Source organism: Onychomys torridus, chromosome 6 (genome assembly GCF_903995425.1).
Source record: "Onychomys torridus chromosome 6, mOncTor1.1, whole genome shotgun sequence".
Lineage (NCBI taxonomy): Eukaryota > Metazoa > Chordata > Mammalia > Rodentia > Cricetidae > Onychomys > Onychomys torridus.
In genome coordinates this window covers 22,204,126-22,224,195 of record NC_050448.1, presented here as the reverse complement: position 1 = coordinate 22,224,195, position 20,070 = coordinate 22,204,126, and the positions used below count along the sequence as shown (strand labels likewise).

The window sequence follows — 20,070 nt, the reverse complement described above, 5'->3', positions numbered from 1 at the left end:
TTTGAAATCAGATATTGGGAGACTTCCAATAATGTTCTTTACCTAGGACATCTTTGCCTATTATATAGGTCTTTGTGTTTCCATACACATTTTAGGGTATTGTTTGAGATGTCTGAAGAATGCCATTCAAATTTTGAAGATGACCAAATGAACTTCTAGGTAGCTTGTTTTCTTTTTCCTATTAAGAAATTTTTTATTCATTTTACATACCAACCACAGATCCCCCTCTCTTCCCTCCTCTTGCCCCACCCCCAATATTCCCCCTCCAACCCACCCCCTACTCCCTCCTCCAAAAAGGTAAGGCTTCTCATGGGGAGTCAGCAGAGCCTGGTACATTCAGTTGAGGCAGGTCCAAGCACTTCCCCCTGCATTAAGGCTGTGCAATGTGTCCCACCATAGGTATTGGGCTCCAAAAAGGTAGCTTGTTTTCACATGGCCATTTCCCCCGATACTAATCTGTGGATACAAGAACATGGAACATCTTTTCATCTTCTAGTGTCTTCTTTAATTTCATTCTCCAATGTTCTGTAACTTTCATTATAAAAGCTTTTCACCTCCTCAGCAAGATATGATGACTAATCTTCACTGTCAGCTTAACTGGAGGTAGACTCACCTAGGAGCTACACTCCTGAATATGTCTGTGAGTGTGTTTTCAAAGAGGTTTGATAATGGAAAACGTACCCAGAATAAGGGCTGTGTCACTCCATGGGCTAGGGTCCAGGGCTGAATGAAAATAAGAGAGTGAGCTGAACATCATCATTCATCTCTGTTTTCTGACTGTAGACACCATGTGACCAGCCACCTCATTCTTGCTGTCATGTTATCCTCATCACAATGGACTGTATCCTAACACTGTGAGCCAATATAAAACCTTCCTTCACTGAGTTGCTTTTGTTAATTATCTTGTAACTACAATGAGAAAAGTAACTAATGCACAAGGCTTGTTCCTAGATATTCTTTTTGCTGTGAATGGGATTGCTTTCCTGATTTCTTTCTCAGCAGTTGGTTATTGATATGTGGAAAAGCTATTATTTTTGCATGTATGCTGACTGTGCTGTGTGCCACTTGGCTGAACTGTCTATCACATCTAAAAGTCTTCTGGTATAAATAAACCCAAGCAGCTACAGCCATCTGAATTGCAACAAACATGTTACTGGTCTTATTCTGGAAAGTGTTCCACCATCCCCTGAAAATAAAGTTCATTCTGCAGCTGTCGGTGGAACACTCTGCAGCTGTGTGTCTGCATAATCCATTTATGTGAAAGGAGGGTATTGCTATATTATACTGGGGTCTATCTTCAACCAGGAATGTTTGATGCTTCAAAAATCAAATGAAGCCAGCAGTGGTGGCACGTGCCTTTAATCCCAGCACTCAGGAGGCATAGGCAAGCGGATCTCTGTGAGTTCAAGACCAGCCTGGTCTCCAAAGCGAGTTCCAGGGAAGGCACAAAGCTACACAGAGAAACCCTGTCTCGAAAAACAAAACAAAAAAATCAAATGAAGGTTTCTGATATCTTGCTTAAAAGCATTACAAAAATAGCACTTTCGGGCAGTGGTGACTCATGGCTTTAATCCCAGCACTCTGGAGGTAGAGCCAGGTAGATCTCTGTGAGCTCCAGACCATCGTGATCTACAGAGCAAGATCCAGAAAAGGCAGCAAAACTACACAGAGAAACCCTGCCTCGGAAAAAAAGGAAAAAGGAAAAGAAAAAGAAAATGTTACCTATCTGTAAGTAGAAGTATCAACTCTATTTCCAGATCAAGACTATCTCATTTCTACCTACACAGTAAAAATAGCTAGTTAAATAACTCTTCTATCTATGAGATATATTTATATCTATGAGATATAGACTGTCTCATCAACTGAAATATATTGTTTTCTACTAGTTTCAAGGATGGACAGGATATTTAAGTAAAAATTATTTTATATTACACATGGTTTCTATTTCTTGTTAAATACACAGTTTGCCACAGAGATACTACATTTCAGTGACCTCTGCTAAAATGTTTGTTGTTGAAATGTGTTTATGTATCTTATTAGATTACCTTAAGAGGTACAGAGGAGAAACGATTGACATAGTTGGTTATCTACTCCGACATATCAGGTCTCTCTATTAGCCACAAGTCTGACTCTGGCTGCTTCCATTCTTCTCCAAGCAGTGTGTTAAAACTGAAAGGCTTGAAATATTCTAGACGATGGCTAAAAGTAAGGAAAGGAAGAAATTGAAATGAATTATGCATTTGTGAAATTGTGGTCCTATAGAGCTATTTGTTTTGCCACATCAGTGATAGTACAACATTCCATTTTAAGGAATAGCAATTGTTAAATGTATTCTATATGTACAATTTTCTCATTGTAGCTATCAAATACTCTGTTCTGAAAACATTCACCCATATTTCAAAGCAGTCTTTTTCAGTTCTACACATAGATCCCTCACAACTTAAGGGAAAAGTAAATATCAGCTCTCATGGGAATCAGTAACGTGTCTGCTAAGGAAACATGAATTCAATCCTCACAACACAAATAAAAATGCCAGGTGTAGCAGTTCTCGCTTGTAATCCCAGTGTGAGGAAGGTAGAGACAGAATGATCCCTTCAGCTCACTGGCCAGCCAGCCTGCTCTTGTTGGTAAGCTCCAGGCCAATGAGAGACCCTGTCTCTAATGAGGTGGGCAGTATTCCAGAATAACAACACATGAAGGTATCTTTGGGACTCTATCTGCATGTGCACAAGCACACACACACACACACACACACACACACACACACACACACACACACACACACGTCTAACTCATTTTAGATGTAAACCAATCATAAGTTTGTAGTTGTTTGTTTTTGCCCTTTGGGGGGGCCCACTAAGTAAATCATATACAGAGGCTAACTTTTTTTTTTTTTTTTTTTTAAGCTGAGGATCAAACTCAGGGCCTTACATTTGCATAGGCAAGTGCTCTACCACTGAGCTAAATCCCCAACCCCAGAGGCTCATTCTTAATTATAAATTCCAGCCTTAGCTTGGCTTGTTTCTTACCAGCTTTTCTTAACTTAAATTATCCCATCTGCCTTTTGCCTCTGGGCTTTTTCCTTTTCTTACTTTTGTATATCTTACTTTCACTCCTACTCCATGACTGGCTATGTGGCTGGGTGGATGGCCCCTGACATCCTCCTCTACTTGTTCTCTTGCTCTTTCCTCTTCCCGGGTTTCTCCTATTTATTCTCTCTGCCTGCCAGCCCCACCTATTTCTCTATCCTGCCTTGCTATTGGCCATTCAGCTCTTTATTAGACCATCAGGAGTTTTAGACAGACAAAGTAACACAGCTTCACAGAGTTAAACAAATGCAACATAAACAGAAGTAACAAACCTTGAAATAATATTCTACAACATAAGTTCTTGAATATGTTCTTGTATTCAAACTTTGATAAGTTCTGGTGAATAAAGGACAGAGACAGATGTATGTTTCCCTTTGCCAATGTAAAAGAAACTAACATAGAAGAGTAATAATCTTGTTTTCTTTCTAGAAAAACCATTATTATCTTAAAGTGTTCTCTTGTGGCTTAATGAGCAAAGAAAGGCTTTATCTATTCTTCAGTAAAGTTCTGAGCTATAAGAAATTATTCTACTATGCATCCCTGCTAGCTAATGTGCATTCATTCTTCCCTGGGAAGGCACTAGCAAGTGAAAAGCCAGAGTGGCACATCACCTTGGTATGATGGTGCTCAGTCAATGGCACCTAGATTTCTATTCCTTTCTGCACATCTGGCTAGGATGAACCAGTTTGGAGTTACATCAATAAACCCCAGAGTAAGATACTTAGGATCAACAGTAAAAGAAGAGGCACAGAAAAAGAGAAAGAGCTAGGCAGAGAGAGTCAGGACTGGGGAGAAAGGCAAAAGTAGATGTTTAAGTGTGTCAAGCAGAATACAGGCATCTGCTAGAAGAAATGAAGGGAAAAGCAAGAAAAGTTAAATGTGGAGAAGAAAGATGGTGTCATATCCTAAGGGTAAAAAGGCAGGAATGTCTAGCAAGCGTGGTGCTGTCCACTAGGATGACTTTGCTAGGCTCTGCTGAACATCCAGACTCTGCAGTGCTCACCACACTGAGTACACTAAGAGACAGACAGCAGGCATCAAAGTTTGCCCTAGGAGAGCACTGAGTTTCCTCCTTAAGGGACTAGTCCTTGCAGCAATGCATGAAGAATTCAGAAGGCTCACTAAGAGCTAAGTTCTTCCCAGATGACAGGTTCAGATGCCAGGAGACAAAACTAAAATGGGACAAGTGGTGAAGGTACTTTGGCTTAAATATCTACTGCCTCGACCTCTGCTGATAACCACTCAGAGGGCATAGACTTGAGTCCCCACATATAACATAACTGTTAAAGAGGAATCCCTAAGCCACAGTGTCTCCAGCATATATTTATAGGTCAATCAGAATTAGTTAATGCAGATGTCATTTATCAGTTAAGGAGTCTTTTTATCATAAGCATGGTTACCTAGAAGCATAGCTGATACTCTTGTTCTAATGAGGCAACCAAGAAAACAGATACAACTAAGTACAAGTTCTTTAGTAACAAAGAAAAGGGTTCATAACCCCTCTATCCACACCACAAAACACAGATTGCTCTGGCTATTATATCTAGGAAAAGGATCATAAATTAATTTGAGGCCGGACGGTGGTGGCGTACATCAGCACTCGGGAGGCAGAGGCGGGCGGATCTCTGTAAGTTCGAGGCCAGACTGGTCTACAAAGCTAGTTTCAGGAAAGGTGCAAAACTACACAGAGAAACCCCGTCTCGAAAAACCAAAAAAAAAAATTAAATAAATAATAATAATTTGAAGCCATATCAGTATCAGTTGATGTACACTCACTGATTAATATTCTTCCTATATAATGATGAAATATAAGTGCTTTGCTGAAAGTAGTGGGATGATCTATCTTGGTTAAAAGTTGAGGGTCATGAGGGAACACAGGGCCCTTCCTATGTACTCACACATACATCATCATCAACCACCAAGTGTTAATACCGCTCTACTAAGAACTTCCCACCAGGGAGTGGTGGCCTTTAATTCCATGGCTCAGGAGGCAGAGGCCAGCCTGGTCTACAGACAAGTTCCATAACAGATAGGGACACACAGAGAAACCTTGTCTTGAAAAACAAACAAACAAAACAAAAACTAATTTCCGAAACTGTCATTGGAATGCACCTCCATTTATTTTCTACTTACAAATCAGGTTTTTGCCCTTGTTGCAGTTCATGCTGTGGCACAGAGTAAAGGGCCTCGTAACTTCTTCTGTCATTTGATCCATGAATTGCAAATGAGTTGAATTTTGTCACCTTTGGTGGAAAATAACTCCAAGGAAGAAAAGCTATGCCTTCCCAGTTTGTCTCTCTTCTGAACACTTTGAATGATAATGCAAGTTCTTTCTATGAGAAACACAAAAGGTAAGTTCAAACTTAGAGATACACATGCTGTGCATTATAGGATTTGATTTCATGTGCTTTATCTACTCACTTTCCAAACACTTCTTCTTCCAGAGAGTAAAAGAACTAGATGCTGTCCATGTCTGTCAAAATGAAGATTCCTCATGAGTGTTAAAGAAGAACAATATTAACTCTATTCTTTCAGAGTTCATTTCTTTGGTCTGTTACAAGAAAAACAATATTATCTTCTTTTTTACTTTCTTTTCTACCTGTAATGGGTGTGCTGGTGGCTAAATTTCCAAATAAATAAAAAGTACAATACAATATTGGGTAACTCTAGGGAGAGCCAATGTGTCACATTGTTTAGAAATGGCAGCTTTGGAATTACTGGTTCCCGAACAACTGCTGACAAATCATAACATTACACTGGCTAACACTACTTTTCATATTCTTTACCCACTGAGCAATCTCACTGGCTCCTGCTTTTCATATTCTTTAAATAGGAAATTATATAAAAATACTTCATTTAGTTAGATAACACAATGTATGAAAAAGGAGATAATCATGACACTTAAGAGTTTAAAATAAAAACAGCTGCAACAACTAAAGCACTCCAAGGAAAGCTAGAGCTGATTTCCAAGTCTTAATCCAACGTCTTAACTAACAGTTATTTCTATAAGAAACTTTCTTGAGGCCCATTAGGAGGGTAGAAAATGTAAAATATAGATTGACCAAAACCTGTCAACAAGGCACAGATTTTAAACTATAGCTGTTTTTTCACACTGCTATCCTTGAACAGACTGCCATTGTTTTCCAGCTTTCTACCATTTGTTCAGGCACCAATGTCACATCTCCAAAGGAAATGCTAATGGGAATGAATAAGTGGGATTATTGGAGTCTGTAAGAAGCAATGGATTGCATGTATTTACATGAAGTAAAATTTCTGCCTCTGGAAGTCTAGCAAACAATTCCTTTGTGAGCTTTTGGAGGGAGGATTTCTGCAATGAAGTGCTCTAACAGAAGACAAGTAATTCTTTCCATTTAAAAATCATGATTAATTTTACTGTTTTTATGGGGCTTTAGGAAGATCCTAGGATGTGTAAAACTTCTTGAAAATTAAAACAATGTTCTCCTTGCTACTTTTAGAGCTGTTAATTAATCAGTACAGGAATTGACTGCCTGAGGCAAAACCACGATTCTTGATTATTAACTATCCTGATGTGTACGAAACCAAACTACCCTGAGGATCTTAATTTTAAAAACTTTTATACACAATGACTACTGTGTAGTTTCTTAATGAAAAACTATTTTTCTATGTATTCAATGTTAGATTGTTACTTCATGAAAATAATCTAATACAATCTAATAAAAGAAAACTATAGAGGCCAGTGAGATGGAGGCAGCAGAGGAGATTGTTGCCAAGTCTGATGTCCTAAGTTCAATTCCAAGAACCCACATGATAGAAAGAGAAGTTACCCCTGCATATTGTCCTCTGACCTCACAAATGCACATAAACACATAATACACATGTCTAAAATAAATGCTTTTTTAAAATGTAAGAAAAAATTTAAAAATCTAAGATTAAATTTGAGAGTTTTGGTAAATCTAAGTTATTCATCTTCTTAGTCAAATTAGAAATATTTGTCTTAGCTTTCTCTCTCAGCTGTGGGGCAAAAGTCAGCACATGAAGTTAGAATGTTCCTACTTTTCATAATAGTTTATAAAAGCTAACCATAGCTTTTGTTTGTTTGTTTGTTTGTTTTGTTTTTTGAGACAGGGTTTCTCTGTGTAGTTTTGTGCATTTCCTGGAACTCATTTTGTAGACCAGGCTGGCATCGAACTCACAGAGATCCACCTGGCTCTGCCTCCCGAGTGCTGGGATTAAAGGCATGTGCCACCACTGCCCATAGGTAATCATAGCTTTAAATAAAATGTTTTGCCATGCTAATTGGAAGATAACATGAAAATATATCCAATTATTCTGATTTTAAAAAATAATAGCAGGTGTTGTGTGGTAGTGTACATCTGCAATCCCAGCACTTGAAGGCAGAGGCAGGTGATTTTTGTGTGTTCCATGATTGCCTGGGTGGCATAGTTAGACCCTGTCTCACAAAACAAAGCAAAATAAAACAAAAACAAATTGCAAATAACGGCGTTTTCCATGTTAGAGTTAGCAAAAGGTAAAACAAAACAAAAAACAAACAACTAACAAGTGGGGATCTAAAGTTTCATGTGGATAAATTGGGGCTCCCTTGTCAGTCTACAAAGGAACGAAGACTATTGGACACTGATACTGAGAAACATTTAAGTGACATCTAAAACAAATAACAGCAATATATAGAAACATCTCATGTATTAAAAGCATGATATAGTTTAGATAACAGGTGAGCATATGTTTCCTTTTTTTTTTTTTTTACATCTACTCAGGAATAAAGTTTGTCACCATGTAAACAAAGTTCCCAAGTAAATATTGAAGGTCAAACAAAGAAATTCCAAGACACCTGGGTATAGTGGCCCACACCTTTAAACCCTAAGAGTTCCAGACAGGCCAGAGCTACACAGTGCAAATCTATCTTAAGACCAAAAAAAAAAAAAAAAAAAAAAAAGTTCAAAGGTAATATTTTTACTGTGAGTCTTGGAAAATTCAGGTATAATTTAAATTATATTCTTGGCATTAAATGCAAAAATGATACACTGCTCAAAAAAATGAATGACTAAATGAATAAATAATGAATACACAATTATATAATACATAAGATTAAAGTTTAATCATTCAAGAATCTAAAAGAAATTTCTGTAAGATAGTAATTCATTATCTCCTTATGTATCTCATTTTTAATTGAAAATAAAGTTTTTCATACAATATATTCTGATCACAGTTTCTTCTCTATCTCCTGGTAGATTCACCCCATTCCCCACCCATCTAACTCCACACTTTCTTTCTCTCTTTCTTTAGGAAACAAACAGGCAAATAAAAAAACGAACTAGAATAAACGCATGTTCATGCACTAGCAAGCACTCAAATACACACACACACACACACACACACACACACACACACACACTCAGAGACACATATACAAACAAAAACAAAACCCATAAAAACACAAAATTGGAAACCATAAGATACAAACAAAAGACCAGTAAGGTTTTTTTTGGTGGGGTGGGGGGAGGTGAAAAGGGTTTCTCTGTGTAACTTTGGATCCTGTCCTGGAACTCATTCTGTAGACCAGGCTGGCCTTGAACTGACAGAGATCCGCCTGCCTCTGCTTCCCGAGTGCTGGGATTAAAGGCGTGTACCACCACCACCACCCAGCTGTAAGATATTTTTCTTTAATGCTCAAAAAAGCAATAGGAGACCAAAAAAAGTCTACAAAAATACCATTGGATTTGTTCTGTGTCAGCCATTTACTGCTGAGCATGGAGACTGCCCTTAAGAGTAGTTTGTGTACCCAGTGAAATTCCATTGAAGAAAACTAATTTTTTCCTTTGCAAGTGGTTGTGAACTGGAGATAATGTCTTGATTAGGGATTGGAAATCTCCCTTTACTTCTAAACAGTTAATACATAATAGTGCAAACATATGAAGTAATGATTTGTTGACAGTAATTTTTTCCACTTTGTAAAAGAAATTATCAAGTTTATTACAAAATCATTTATTTCAGTAAACCAAAAAAAAATCACATCAACATAATATATTCAAACATGTATGAAATATATATTCTAAACATAAATTCTATAAGTATGCATTTGTATAAGACACTAAATAGATTTAAAATTGACTCCAGTTAATATGATCTCTACTTAGCTGAACTTAGTTAGCTTTACCACATACTATTCATAACTAGAAAACAAATATGTTCAAATCATGTAGTAATAGTTAAAAAAAAAACCAGTTTATACTTACGGACAAAGTTCAACTTCTAAATACTGCTCAGTTGTATCATTCAAGAAAAATGCTTCCACAACTTATGAAAACAGACAGAACATGGGGAATTTTATTTTGCTTACATAGTAAATTATTTAGTCCTTTCTAATATAAAGTGAATTACTAAGTTTCTTACATCATCATACTATTCCTAATAGGAAAAGGAGCAAAATAAACACACAGAATCAGGAAGAAGAGCACAGGAAATAATCATCCTCAATTTCTCCCATAGAAGTCTGCCATAAGTTAAAAGGAAATACAAAGCCTAGTGCTGGTGAGCTCATAAGGAAATGCACAGATGGACTCGGGCCTAGTTTTCTTCCTCTTGGAATTTATCCCAAGGAAACAAATCAGGCAGCTAAAAAAAGCAATTAAGTACAATTCTACCTATCAGAGTATGACTCAAAAAACCAGAAATTATATAGTTATCTCTTCTTACATAAAATTATTTCCTGGCACAAAAATAAATCACCTATTAGTCAGCAAAACTGATTACAGACATTACTGAATGCATACATTCTATGTAATAGAATACAAGGGTGCCATTAAAGTCAAAGACAGTGAAATACGTATGTATGACAAGACTTCCATGATATTTGCAAGTTGGTTACAGAGCAGTAACTAAATGCATGTGAGATTTAAGTATTTGTATATATGTGTATGTGTGTGCCAGTGACTACCTGTCTACAACATGGGCACAACAAATATGAAGAGTGGTGGAGTTAGTATGGTGGCTCAGCAGATAAAGTACTCACCAAACCTGATGACCTGAGTTGGATCCCCCAAATCCACACAGTGGGAGGAGACAGCCAACTCCCACAAGTCCCCTGACCTCCACAAGCATGGAAATGTTTTTTTTAAACTAATTTTAAAAAACTAATTAAAAAAAATCCTGGTTGTTTGTTAAGTGGTGATTTTTATTATAATTTCTGGGGTTGTTGAGCACTAGCTGTTTTAAAAATTAGTTAATTGTGAATGTAGTGCATCTTTCTTGTAAATAGTTACAACAGCATAAAACATATATAGTGAAAACCCAAGTCCTTTTCTTTCTACTTAGGTCTAAAACTTGCCAGACCTTTTCTAAGCTTCTACAAATGATTGTACCTCTTAAGATATTTAAAAAATTCAAGTATGAAATCATATTTGAATATAATTTACTTTTTTGCATTAAAAAACCTTTTAACTGAAAGATAAATTTACATTTTCACTTAGAGATGTAGACAGTTCATTCTGGCTTCAAAGTAAAACATGTACTTAGGAAAAGAGATTACTTAGAAAGAAGCTCTGTGCTAACCAAGTAAATAAATCCCAATATACAGAGTGAGAAATATTGGGGTAAATTCTTGATTTCTTGTAATGTAGTGTTTTATATCTATGGGGATGGCATCATGAACGGTATTTCAGAAAGAACCCTGCAGCTTGATAAGGATATAGTACAAGAAGGTCAGAGAACAAACCTGAAACCATTTAATTTCCGGGCATGTCTTTGGGCCTTAATTTGATATGTGAGATTACTTGACAGCAGAAAGTAAATATTAAATCTCAGGCTGACAGCATTTCTCCAGTGAGTAACAAACACTAAAATTTCCACTCAGGAGGCTTATGAGGTAAAGATGGCAATTGAAAGGTTCTTCAAAAACAAAATGGGGACTACGGACTCTTTCTAGAGCAGAGTAAAGGGAGGAAGTGCAGCAGCAACAGCAGCACCTGGATTGGGGGTCACCGGTTTTCTCTGTTCTGCTTGTACACTGAGCCCCACTGGTAATGGGAGGAGAGTCAGAATGACAGATGGGTAATCAAGATCAGAAACTGAACGTCAGTTGTTCCTAACAGCAAGATAAAATAATAGTTCTCTGAGAGGTTATTAAAAAAAGATTTATGTTTGTAATAAAATACAATCCTTCTACCTACCTTCATAATTCCACAGTTCACTGAAAGGCTTTCCTGGTTCTCCAGGAGGAGCTGGAGGGTCATTGAAAAATGGAGCACAAACCTCCAGCTTCACTCCCTTGTCCCCTGGACTCAGTTTGATACACACTGGCTCATGCCTCACTGGAAAACCATCCCAAGTGTGTTCAATTTTAAAATTCATCTGAAGAAGCAAATCAAAACAAATTTGTTAACAGCATGTAATGGTGCCCTTTACTTGACAATTGTAATGCCAAACAGGAGACAGCTAGGCAACAGAGTGACAAGAACGAGACCCTATGAGTCAAAAGGCCATCTGGGGTGTGGCAAATTGTAGACTATGAATTCCATTCCAAAATAACAACTGAAGCCTAAAAGATTCATGACTTTTTAAATACACGTACACACACACACACACACACACACACACACACACACACACACACACCACGTGTGTGTGAATATATATATGTTTTTCGAGACAGGGTTTCTCTGTGTAGCTTTGCATCTTTCCTGGAACTCACTCTGTAGCCCAGGCTGGACTCGAACTCATGGAGATTCACCTGGCTCTGCCTCCCGAGTGCTGGGATTAAAGGCGTGCACCACCACTGCCCGGCAAAATATATTATTTTATTTTATATTTTTAAATTTTTTTTCATGTTACATACCAACCACAGTTCCCCTTCCCTCCCCACCTCCTTGCCCCCAACATACTGAATTCCACTCCTCAGAGAGGGTAAGGCCTCCTATGGGGCGTCAACAAGGTCTGGCACATCAAGTTGAGGCAGGCCCAAGTCCCTCCCCCTGCATCGAGGCTGAACAAGGTATCCCACCATAGGGAGTGGGCTCCAAAAGTCAGTTCATGTACTAGGGATAAATCCAAGTCCTACTGCCAGGAGACCCAAGATTCATGACTTTTCATCTTGATGTTGCTGTTTATTTGTGGTATACAAAATTAATTGTAAAATGTTATTACTAATTCCACTGCAGAAATTGTAAATGTACTTAACTATACAAGTTTATATATTTTCCATATTTAGCCAAGATTAATCCTTTGTGCAAAAATGAATACATCTATCTCATTAGTACACAACTTTGTTTTGTTTTTATCAGATGGTAACATTATATGTGTGTGCATATCAATCGTCTGTAAATGTTTTTCCATTTTCTTAACATTTATTAATTGTACAAAATGATGGGATTATTATGACATTTCATACATGTATATAATATATGCTGATCATCTTCAATCCCTATTACTGTATCTTGTCCCTCCCTCAATGCCCCCCTCTTCTACTTCCAAGCCCTTATACTTTCATGTATTATCTCTTATTTTCTTTAATTATTAATACATTAATGCATACATATTAATATATAAACACTACCTGCTGAGTCCATTTGGTGTTGTTCATACACTCATACATGTTTTAGGGCTCAGTACTTGGTATTGAATAACCAAATAGGGGGCTCATCCCTGGGGAATACTGACCCTTCCTCTCTCAGCATTAATTGCCTATAGCTCTTCAAGGGTGGGGCCTCATGAGATTTCCCCCATTCACATCTGAATGTCAACTGGTGATGTCATTGCTCAGGTTTTCTTTAGGTTACCTTCATCAAGATTTCACAAATGAAGCTTCCCTATCCTATCCGGAAGCTACCATCTCTCAGCAGATGTCCTGGTTCCCTGGCCCTCTCTTCATTATGTTCCCTGAACCTTAGATGTTGTAGGTTTGTGTTGTAGATGCATTAGGTAGAGTTAGGGAGCTCACGGTCAGTTGTTCTTTGCATCTTGACCATTTGTGGCTTTATGCAAGAGTCTTTATCAGCTACAGTAAGAAGCTTATCTGATAGAAATAACACCCAAAAGGAGAGGACAACAAGGAATAACCAAACTCAGGGCTGGAATCAATAAAAACAAACTAACCAACCAAAACAACAACAAACAAAAAACTCAATAAAACAAAGAGTTGGTTTTTGACAAAAATCAGTAAGACTGACAAACCCTTATCCAAATTAAGTAAAAGAAAGGAAGAGAATAACAAGATTAGAAGTGAAGGAGATATAACAACAGGTATAGAAGAAATCCAGAGAATAAGAGCATACCTCAAAAACCTGTACTTTACCAAACTGGAAAATCTAAAAGAAATGATAACTTTCTTAATACATACCGCTTCAAAATTAAATCAAGATTAGATAAGCAATTTAAATAGACCTATAACCCCTAGTGAAATAGAAGCAGTCATTAAAAGTCTCCCCCACCACACACATACACACAAAAAGCCTAGGGTCTGATGATTTCTATGACGAATTCGACCAGACTTCAAAGAAGAGTTAATGTGAATATTCCTCAAATTATTCCTCAAAATAGAAACAGAAGGAACATTGTATGATAAAAATGTCAAGACACTGAAGAAATAAATTGAAGAAGAAATCAAAAGATGGAAAGATCTCCCACACTCATGGATCAGTGGGATTCACATAGTAAAAATGGCCATCCTACCAAAAGCAATCTATAGATTCAGTGCAATCCCCATTAAAATTCCAACACAATTCTTCACAGATCCTGGAAGAACAATTCTCAGCTTCATATAGGAATAATACACACACACACACACACACACACACACACACACACACAGGCTAGCTAAAACAATTCTGAATAATAAAAAAAAAAAAAACTATCACCATCCATTGATTTCAAGTTGTACTACAGAGCTATAGCAATAAAAACAGCATGGTATTGGCATAAAAACAGACATGCTGATCAATGGAATCGAATTGAAGACCCAAACATAAATCTATATTCCTGTGAACACCTGATTTTTTTTATAAAGAAGCAAGAATTACATATTGGAAAGAAAGACAGCATCTTCAACAAATGGTGCTGGTCAAACTAGATGGTTGCATGTAGAAGAATCCAACCAGATCCACACTTATCACCCTGCATAAAACTTAACTCCTAATGGACCAATGAACTCAACCTAAAACCAGAGATATGGAACCTAACAGAAGAGAAAATGTGGAACAGCCTTAAAGTCATTAGCATAGGAAAAGACTTTCTGAACAGAACACTGTTAGTACAGGCACCAAGATAAACAATTAATAAATGGAACTTCATGAAACAGAGAAGCTTCTTCATGGCAAAGGAAACTGTGGCAGGCTATAGAATGGGAAAAGATATTTTTTATCAATTACACTTTCAACAGGGTGCTAATATCCAAAACATATAAAAGAACTCAAAAAACTCAATATGAAGAAAACAAATAGCCCAATTTAAAAATGGGTATAGGTCTAAACAGAGACTCTCAAAAGAGAAACTCAAATGGCTGAGAAACATTTTAAAGAAATGTCCAACATCCTTAGCCATCAGGAAAACACAAATCAAAACCATTTCTTTTTTTTTTTTTGAGCTGAGGATCAAACCCAGGGCCTTGCACTTGCTAGGCAAGGGCTCTACCAGTAAGCTAAATCTCCAACCCCAAAACTACTTTAAGATTTCATCTTATACCCATTCAAATGGCTAAGATCCAATAAAACAAGCGACAGCTCAGGCTGGCAAGGATGTAGAGTAAGGGTACACTCATCCACTGAGGGTGGGAATGCAAACTTGTAACAGCCACTATGGGAATTAGTGTGGCAGTTCCTCAGGAAGATGGGAATCAATCTACCCCAAGACCCAGCTATACCAGTCTTAGGCATATGCCTAAAATATGTTTCATGCTACCACAAAAACATTTGCTCAACCATGTTCATTGCTGTTCTATTCACAATAGCCCAAAATTGGAAATAACCTAGATGTTTCACAACAGAAGAATTGATAAAGAAAACATGGTTCATTTATATAGTGGAGTACTACTCAGCTGTTTAAAGAGTGAATTTTGCAGGTAAATGAATGAAAATAGGAAAAAAAGTCATAGTTACTGAGGTATCTCAGATCCAAAAAGACATGTATGTATTCACTTATATGTGGGTATTAGCTGATAAGTCAATGATAACCATACTACATGAACCATAGAGATTAGGTATAGAGTAGGGGACTGGAAGGGGGAAACGACAGATATGTCTCATTAGGGAAGGGAAATATAATAGATGGTTATGAATGGAGGGAAGAAGGGGACAATGGAGGGAAAACAGAGAGAGCTAAAACTAAGGGCCACCTGAGAAACCCAATACAGTAGAAGCTTCCTAATTATATACATATATGAAGATGACCTAAATGAAATTACCAAATATTGGGGGAGACACTACCAGGTGAAAGGGGTCCCATGAGAAACCCCAAGCAATCCAGACTGTTGCCAAGACTATAGGCTGTTCTCCACAAACTGACAGCAAGGTCCCACTGTTGAAGATAACACCTACACAACTCATTGTACATGGAAAAGTCAAGCTGGTGCCCACATAGAGCCTTCACCCCTACATTTTATCATCTTTGATACAGGAAGGTGCTCTGCACACTAACAAAAGAAAAATGTAAACATGAACCCAGTCACAAACCCTTTGATCCACAACGGTGTCCTACCTGTAAGATATACTAGAGCAATCTGATTTGGCTTACGACCCACTGCACGAGATAGAACACATACCTGATTGAAAAACCCCAGCCCCTGTGATACTTTCGTCTGTGGGAGGGCACCCCAGAAACCAAGATTCCAAACCAGCAGATGCAACAAGCTAGAGAAATGTATTCAGCACTGGCGTGAGCGGACTCTGCCCCGGTCAGTCAGAGAGCCCCAGCAGCGGTTACAAGCATTTTTAAAGGCAGAAACTACAAAATTAGCCTAAGATACCAGGTGCCCCGGGTTTGGCCCAATTTAAAAATCATCATATATTTCAGCAATCGTTTTGTTACGCGGGAAATTTTATAACATTCATCGTAAACTGGTTGGCTCAGGGGAGATCTAGGGGGAGCGGTTACTCTGGAGGGGAGTTCGCACAGTTACAGGCTTGTGATTGGCTGACATTTGACCTAGTTTGCTGGACTCGCCAGATGGTCCTTATCTTGGGTCCCATTTGGGGAATTTTTAAACAGAGACTTATTATTATTTTTTTATCTATAATTACAGACCTTGTCCCAAGGCCGGCGTCTGGACTCTGAAACTTTTTACTTATTTCCAGGGAGGGGATGGGTCAGTGTCTAACGCAAGCAAGTTTACTGAAGCAAAGTCAGCAATTTGCAATTGCAAAATGTATCTCTAATTTTTTTTTCTCATTGATGTCATGCCCAGATCACAGGGAACCCCAAAAGACCACCATGGAGACCTAATCCCATATGTAAAAGCAAAGAGCCTTTATTTCAAGCTCTAGGGCTTGGTCCTTGTCAGTCCAACACTAAGTGAAGAGGAAAGATAGAGTACAGACAAAAGGCCACTTGCGTCATCAAAGAGGATAAAAGCTAATTGTTTTTCTACCTTAAACTCTGCCATAGTTTTTTTGTTTTTTAGTGGTGAAGAAATGCATAAAAATGTAACTGATAGTGAAGGGTAACTGATAGTGAAGGGGTAATGTAGTGGTATTTGCTCCACCCATGACCTTGTGCTATACAGCCCAAAGGAGGCGGTGCTTACTGCCATTGTATGTGACCTCTTAATGGGAGTTGGACAAGGGTCACGTGCCCCTTCTCCCTGCTCCTGCCTTCCAGGTGGATTCACTCCTGGTCAGATCAGAAGATGACTTCTGCTGTCTACTCCATTCTGTAATCGTCAGTGTATAACCTTGAATGAAGATCCATGGCTTCAGAATGGCCCCTCTAATGTCTGAAGTTTACTGCACGTGATGTACAGACTGGTAGTGTGTGCCTGTGTGTCTGAGCAACTGCTTATTTGTGAGTTTGTTACAATAAAAAATTATAAATTAATAATTTGAGAATATTTTTGAGTCCAATTTAAGGCTAAATCTCTTAACTAGCACTACAATGAAACATTTACAGAGTCAGAATTAATATTACCTAGGAGTTCACTATCCCAGTACACAATCTTACTATCAGCTGTTCTGGCTTTCTTTAAACAATTTTGTTAATCTGTAATTTTCACGTTTGGCTTATCTTCTTCAACTTACACTTTAAAAATTCAATTGTTTAAATTTTTATATAAGGCAATGAAAAAAAAAAAGACAAGACTCCTGGAGCATTCATTCAGGACACAAACAAAAAAGTTTAAAAGAAAGGTTTTTTTTGTTTTTTTGTTTTTTTTGAGCTGAGGATCGAACCCAGGGCCTTGCGCTTGCTAGGCAAGCGCTCTTCCACTGAGCTAAATCCCCAACCCTTAAAAGAAAGGTTTTAAAGAACGCTTTTTCAAGAAAAAAAATTTTCAAGGAATATTTCCGTGTTCCTTTATTTACCCAAAAATCCTTTAGTTTTTCTACAGTGCATACTTCTTTTTAGTTTGCATGCTACACAGCACCACACACTTCTAAAAGAAATCAAGGAAGGAGGAAGTCAGAGAAATCTGTGCCAGCAGGAGGCATAGGGAAAGTAGGATGGTTTTGGTACGAGCTTATGGCAGACTTTAAAGAAGAGATAAAAGGACATACCAATAGAACACAGACCTGGAAGTTCTCAGTTCCAGCTCAGCTGTGGGCCCCTGCTGTGGTCTCTGGCCCCAAAGAGGGCTCCCTCCTAGGCTCCGCCCAGCACACGTTCTAGGGGGAGGGACTTGGAGTTCTGAAAGTGACAAACGCGATTTTTCAGAGAAAATGTTCCGAGGACATATAAACATTTGAAGGTTTTTAAGCATACCATTGAAGTCTGGGCGTTTACTTCTTTTATTATTTTAAGAGATTAGGATAATTCAGCAATACAAACATAAAGCCATTTGAAAATGAACTGTAAATCAGTGAGATTATAATAAAATATGTAAAGTAGCAATTCATTTATTTCAACTAGAAACTATAAACATTAAAACATTAGATATGATTTATATTACATGGTAGTTAAAGGTTGTGATATTGAAACCATACTTTCTGGGCTCAAATCCTTGGTGTGATGAGCTCCTTTGAAATTTGCATACTTAAACTCCAACTATGGATATTCTTCAGGTTTGTTTTGCAGAATACTAGGTGTTTAGTGTCAACTTACTATAATTAGTAGTTAAACTATAATTAGTAGTTAAATTAGTTCAATTTTTCAATGTATGAAAGTTCAAATGATCTGTTTATTTTGACCATGATCATATAAAACCAAACACTTAAGTGCAAACATAAAAGTTCTACTTCACTATTTAATTTAGACAAGAACTATTAATCATTTTTACATAGAAGTCACACTTTGCTTTTTCTACACCAATATATTTATTAATGCTGAGTGAAAATATTACATTTATGGCTACTTACTCAATGCCAACTTACATTACAAAACAAGGTTCCAAGTAGGGAGTTCTCTCTGAGGAGAGTCAGTGAGGAGTCATCAGAAAGCAGTCTACACTGAAGAGGTGGGGGTGGCGCTTGCACAGTCAGTGCAAGTTTTTATGTTACGTTTACGGCCGCTAAGAACCTGACCAGGTTGAATTTTCACAGATTCAAGCTAACTGAAACCCGTGAAAGGCTATTACAGACATGTACACATTTTAAAGCTAGTCGTTTTAGAGGACTAAACACGGTTTAGGCTATTTTATGGGTACAGGGTTACAAAACTTCTTACGCCATTCACCAGAACTTCATCCAGAACATACTTGACTTTGTTTTGTTTATGTGTGCCCCTGTGGGAGAGAGTGTTTGCACCTGCTTATGGACTGAGGTTGCTCTTCACTTTTTTTCCTCAGTGTCTCACGGACCCTGGAATCTCCCAGTTTGTCTAGGCTGCTGGCCAGAGAGCACCCCTTTCCCCTCAACCTTCGGTCTGCGCCTCCCCAGTACTGGTACTAAAAGGCACACAGGGCCCTCCCTGGCTTTTTATGTGGGTGCCGGGAATCCCCAATCAGGCAAGCACGTCATAACCAGACTGAGCCATCTCAGGACCAGGACATATTTAATGAAACTTTATTTCAATGCATAAAAATATAATCAATTAAAAAGGCTCTATAAAGACAGCAATAAACTACAAGTACACTTTTTTTTTTTTTTGCTAATGTCATTTTCTCCAGCATTTTTTGTGTGTTTGTGTGTTTTAAGTTCTACGGCTCAAACCTGCACAACATCACTTTTTAAAAGTGGGAATGGCAATTTATCCACCAATACAAATTTTACTTTTTTTTTTTTTTTTTTGCAAAATTTTATCTTTCCTCAGATTTGAAGAAACATCTCTGACGTACCTGCAGGATCTGCAGGCTACCCAGAATCCCGACTACGTGACAGGGTTAAATATTGGACAACAGCTCTCTTTTCTAGGAGCAGGAGCGACAGCTGGAAGCTGACTTGAGGGGACTCGAGTCCCCTCAGCCCCAGGACCCACAGCCCTCCCTGCACACGCCCCACGGACGCTGAGTGTCTGCGAAACCGAGACTCGGAGGGCAACGAGAATGTGTATCGAGAGCCTGCGCCTGTCACGGTCTTCCGCTTTCTTACCAATAGGAAGAAATAAAGAAGAGAAAAAAACTCAAGTCGCGCCACACTCCCTCAGGCACCCGCCGCGGCACTGCGGAAGGCGCCAAGCGAGCGACTCAGCCCCCGGCGCGCTCAGGGACCCGCCCAGCGCCTGACACACAGCCAATGGCCTGCCGGCGCCCGAGGCAGCGCGATGACGCAGGCGCCGACGCCCGCGTGATGACGGCCTCGGCGTCACCGTCTCCAAGGAACGGTCCGGGGCACCGCTTTCAAAGTCGCAGGGCGGGCCGAGTGGACTCGGCGGCGGCTCGGGCTCCCCCGCGGTCCTGGCGTCGGCCCTC

At 38.5% G+C, this 20,070-nt stretch overlaps 1 protein-coding gene across 4 annotated transcripts; it reads right to left on the bottom strand.

Annotated features, from left to right (window-relative positions):
• Positions 1-368: 368 nt before the first annotated feature.
• Positions 369-19,819, bottom strand: C6H4orf33 (chromosome 6 C4orf33 homolog). Of its 4 annotated transcripts, XM_036190668.1 has the most exons (9): positions 19,751-19,819; positions 18,596-18,740; positions 17,798-17,912; positions 11,258-11,438; positions 9,326-9,386; positions 5,511-5,562; positions 5,223-5,422; positions 2,046-2,199; positions 369-456 (listed from the first exon to the last, which is right to left on the bottom strand). In XM_036190668.1, the coding sequence occupies exons 4-8, from the start codon at positions 11,436-11,438 to the stop codon at positions 2,088-2,090; spliced, it is 606 nt and encodes a 201-aa protein (XP_036046561.1). In that variant the 5' UTR covers positions 17,798-17,912; positions 18,596-18,740; positions 19,751-19,819; the 3' UTR covers positions 369-456; positions 2,046-2,087. The 4 variants fall into 4 exon arrangements, with proteins under 4 accessions (XP_036046561.1, XP_036046563.1, XP_036046560.1 ...); XM_036190670.1 differs by lacking the exon at positions 18,596-18,740 and having other exon boundaries at positions 17,783-17,912; XM_036190667.1 differs by lacking the exon at positions 18,596-18,740.
• Positions 19,820-20,070: the final 251 nt, after the last annotated feature.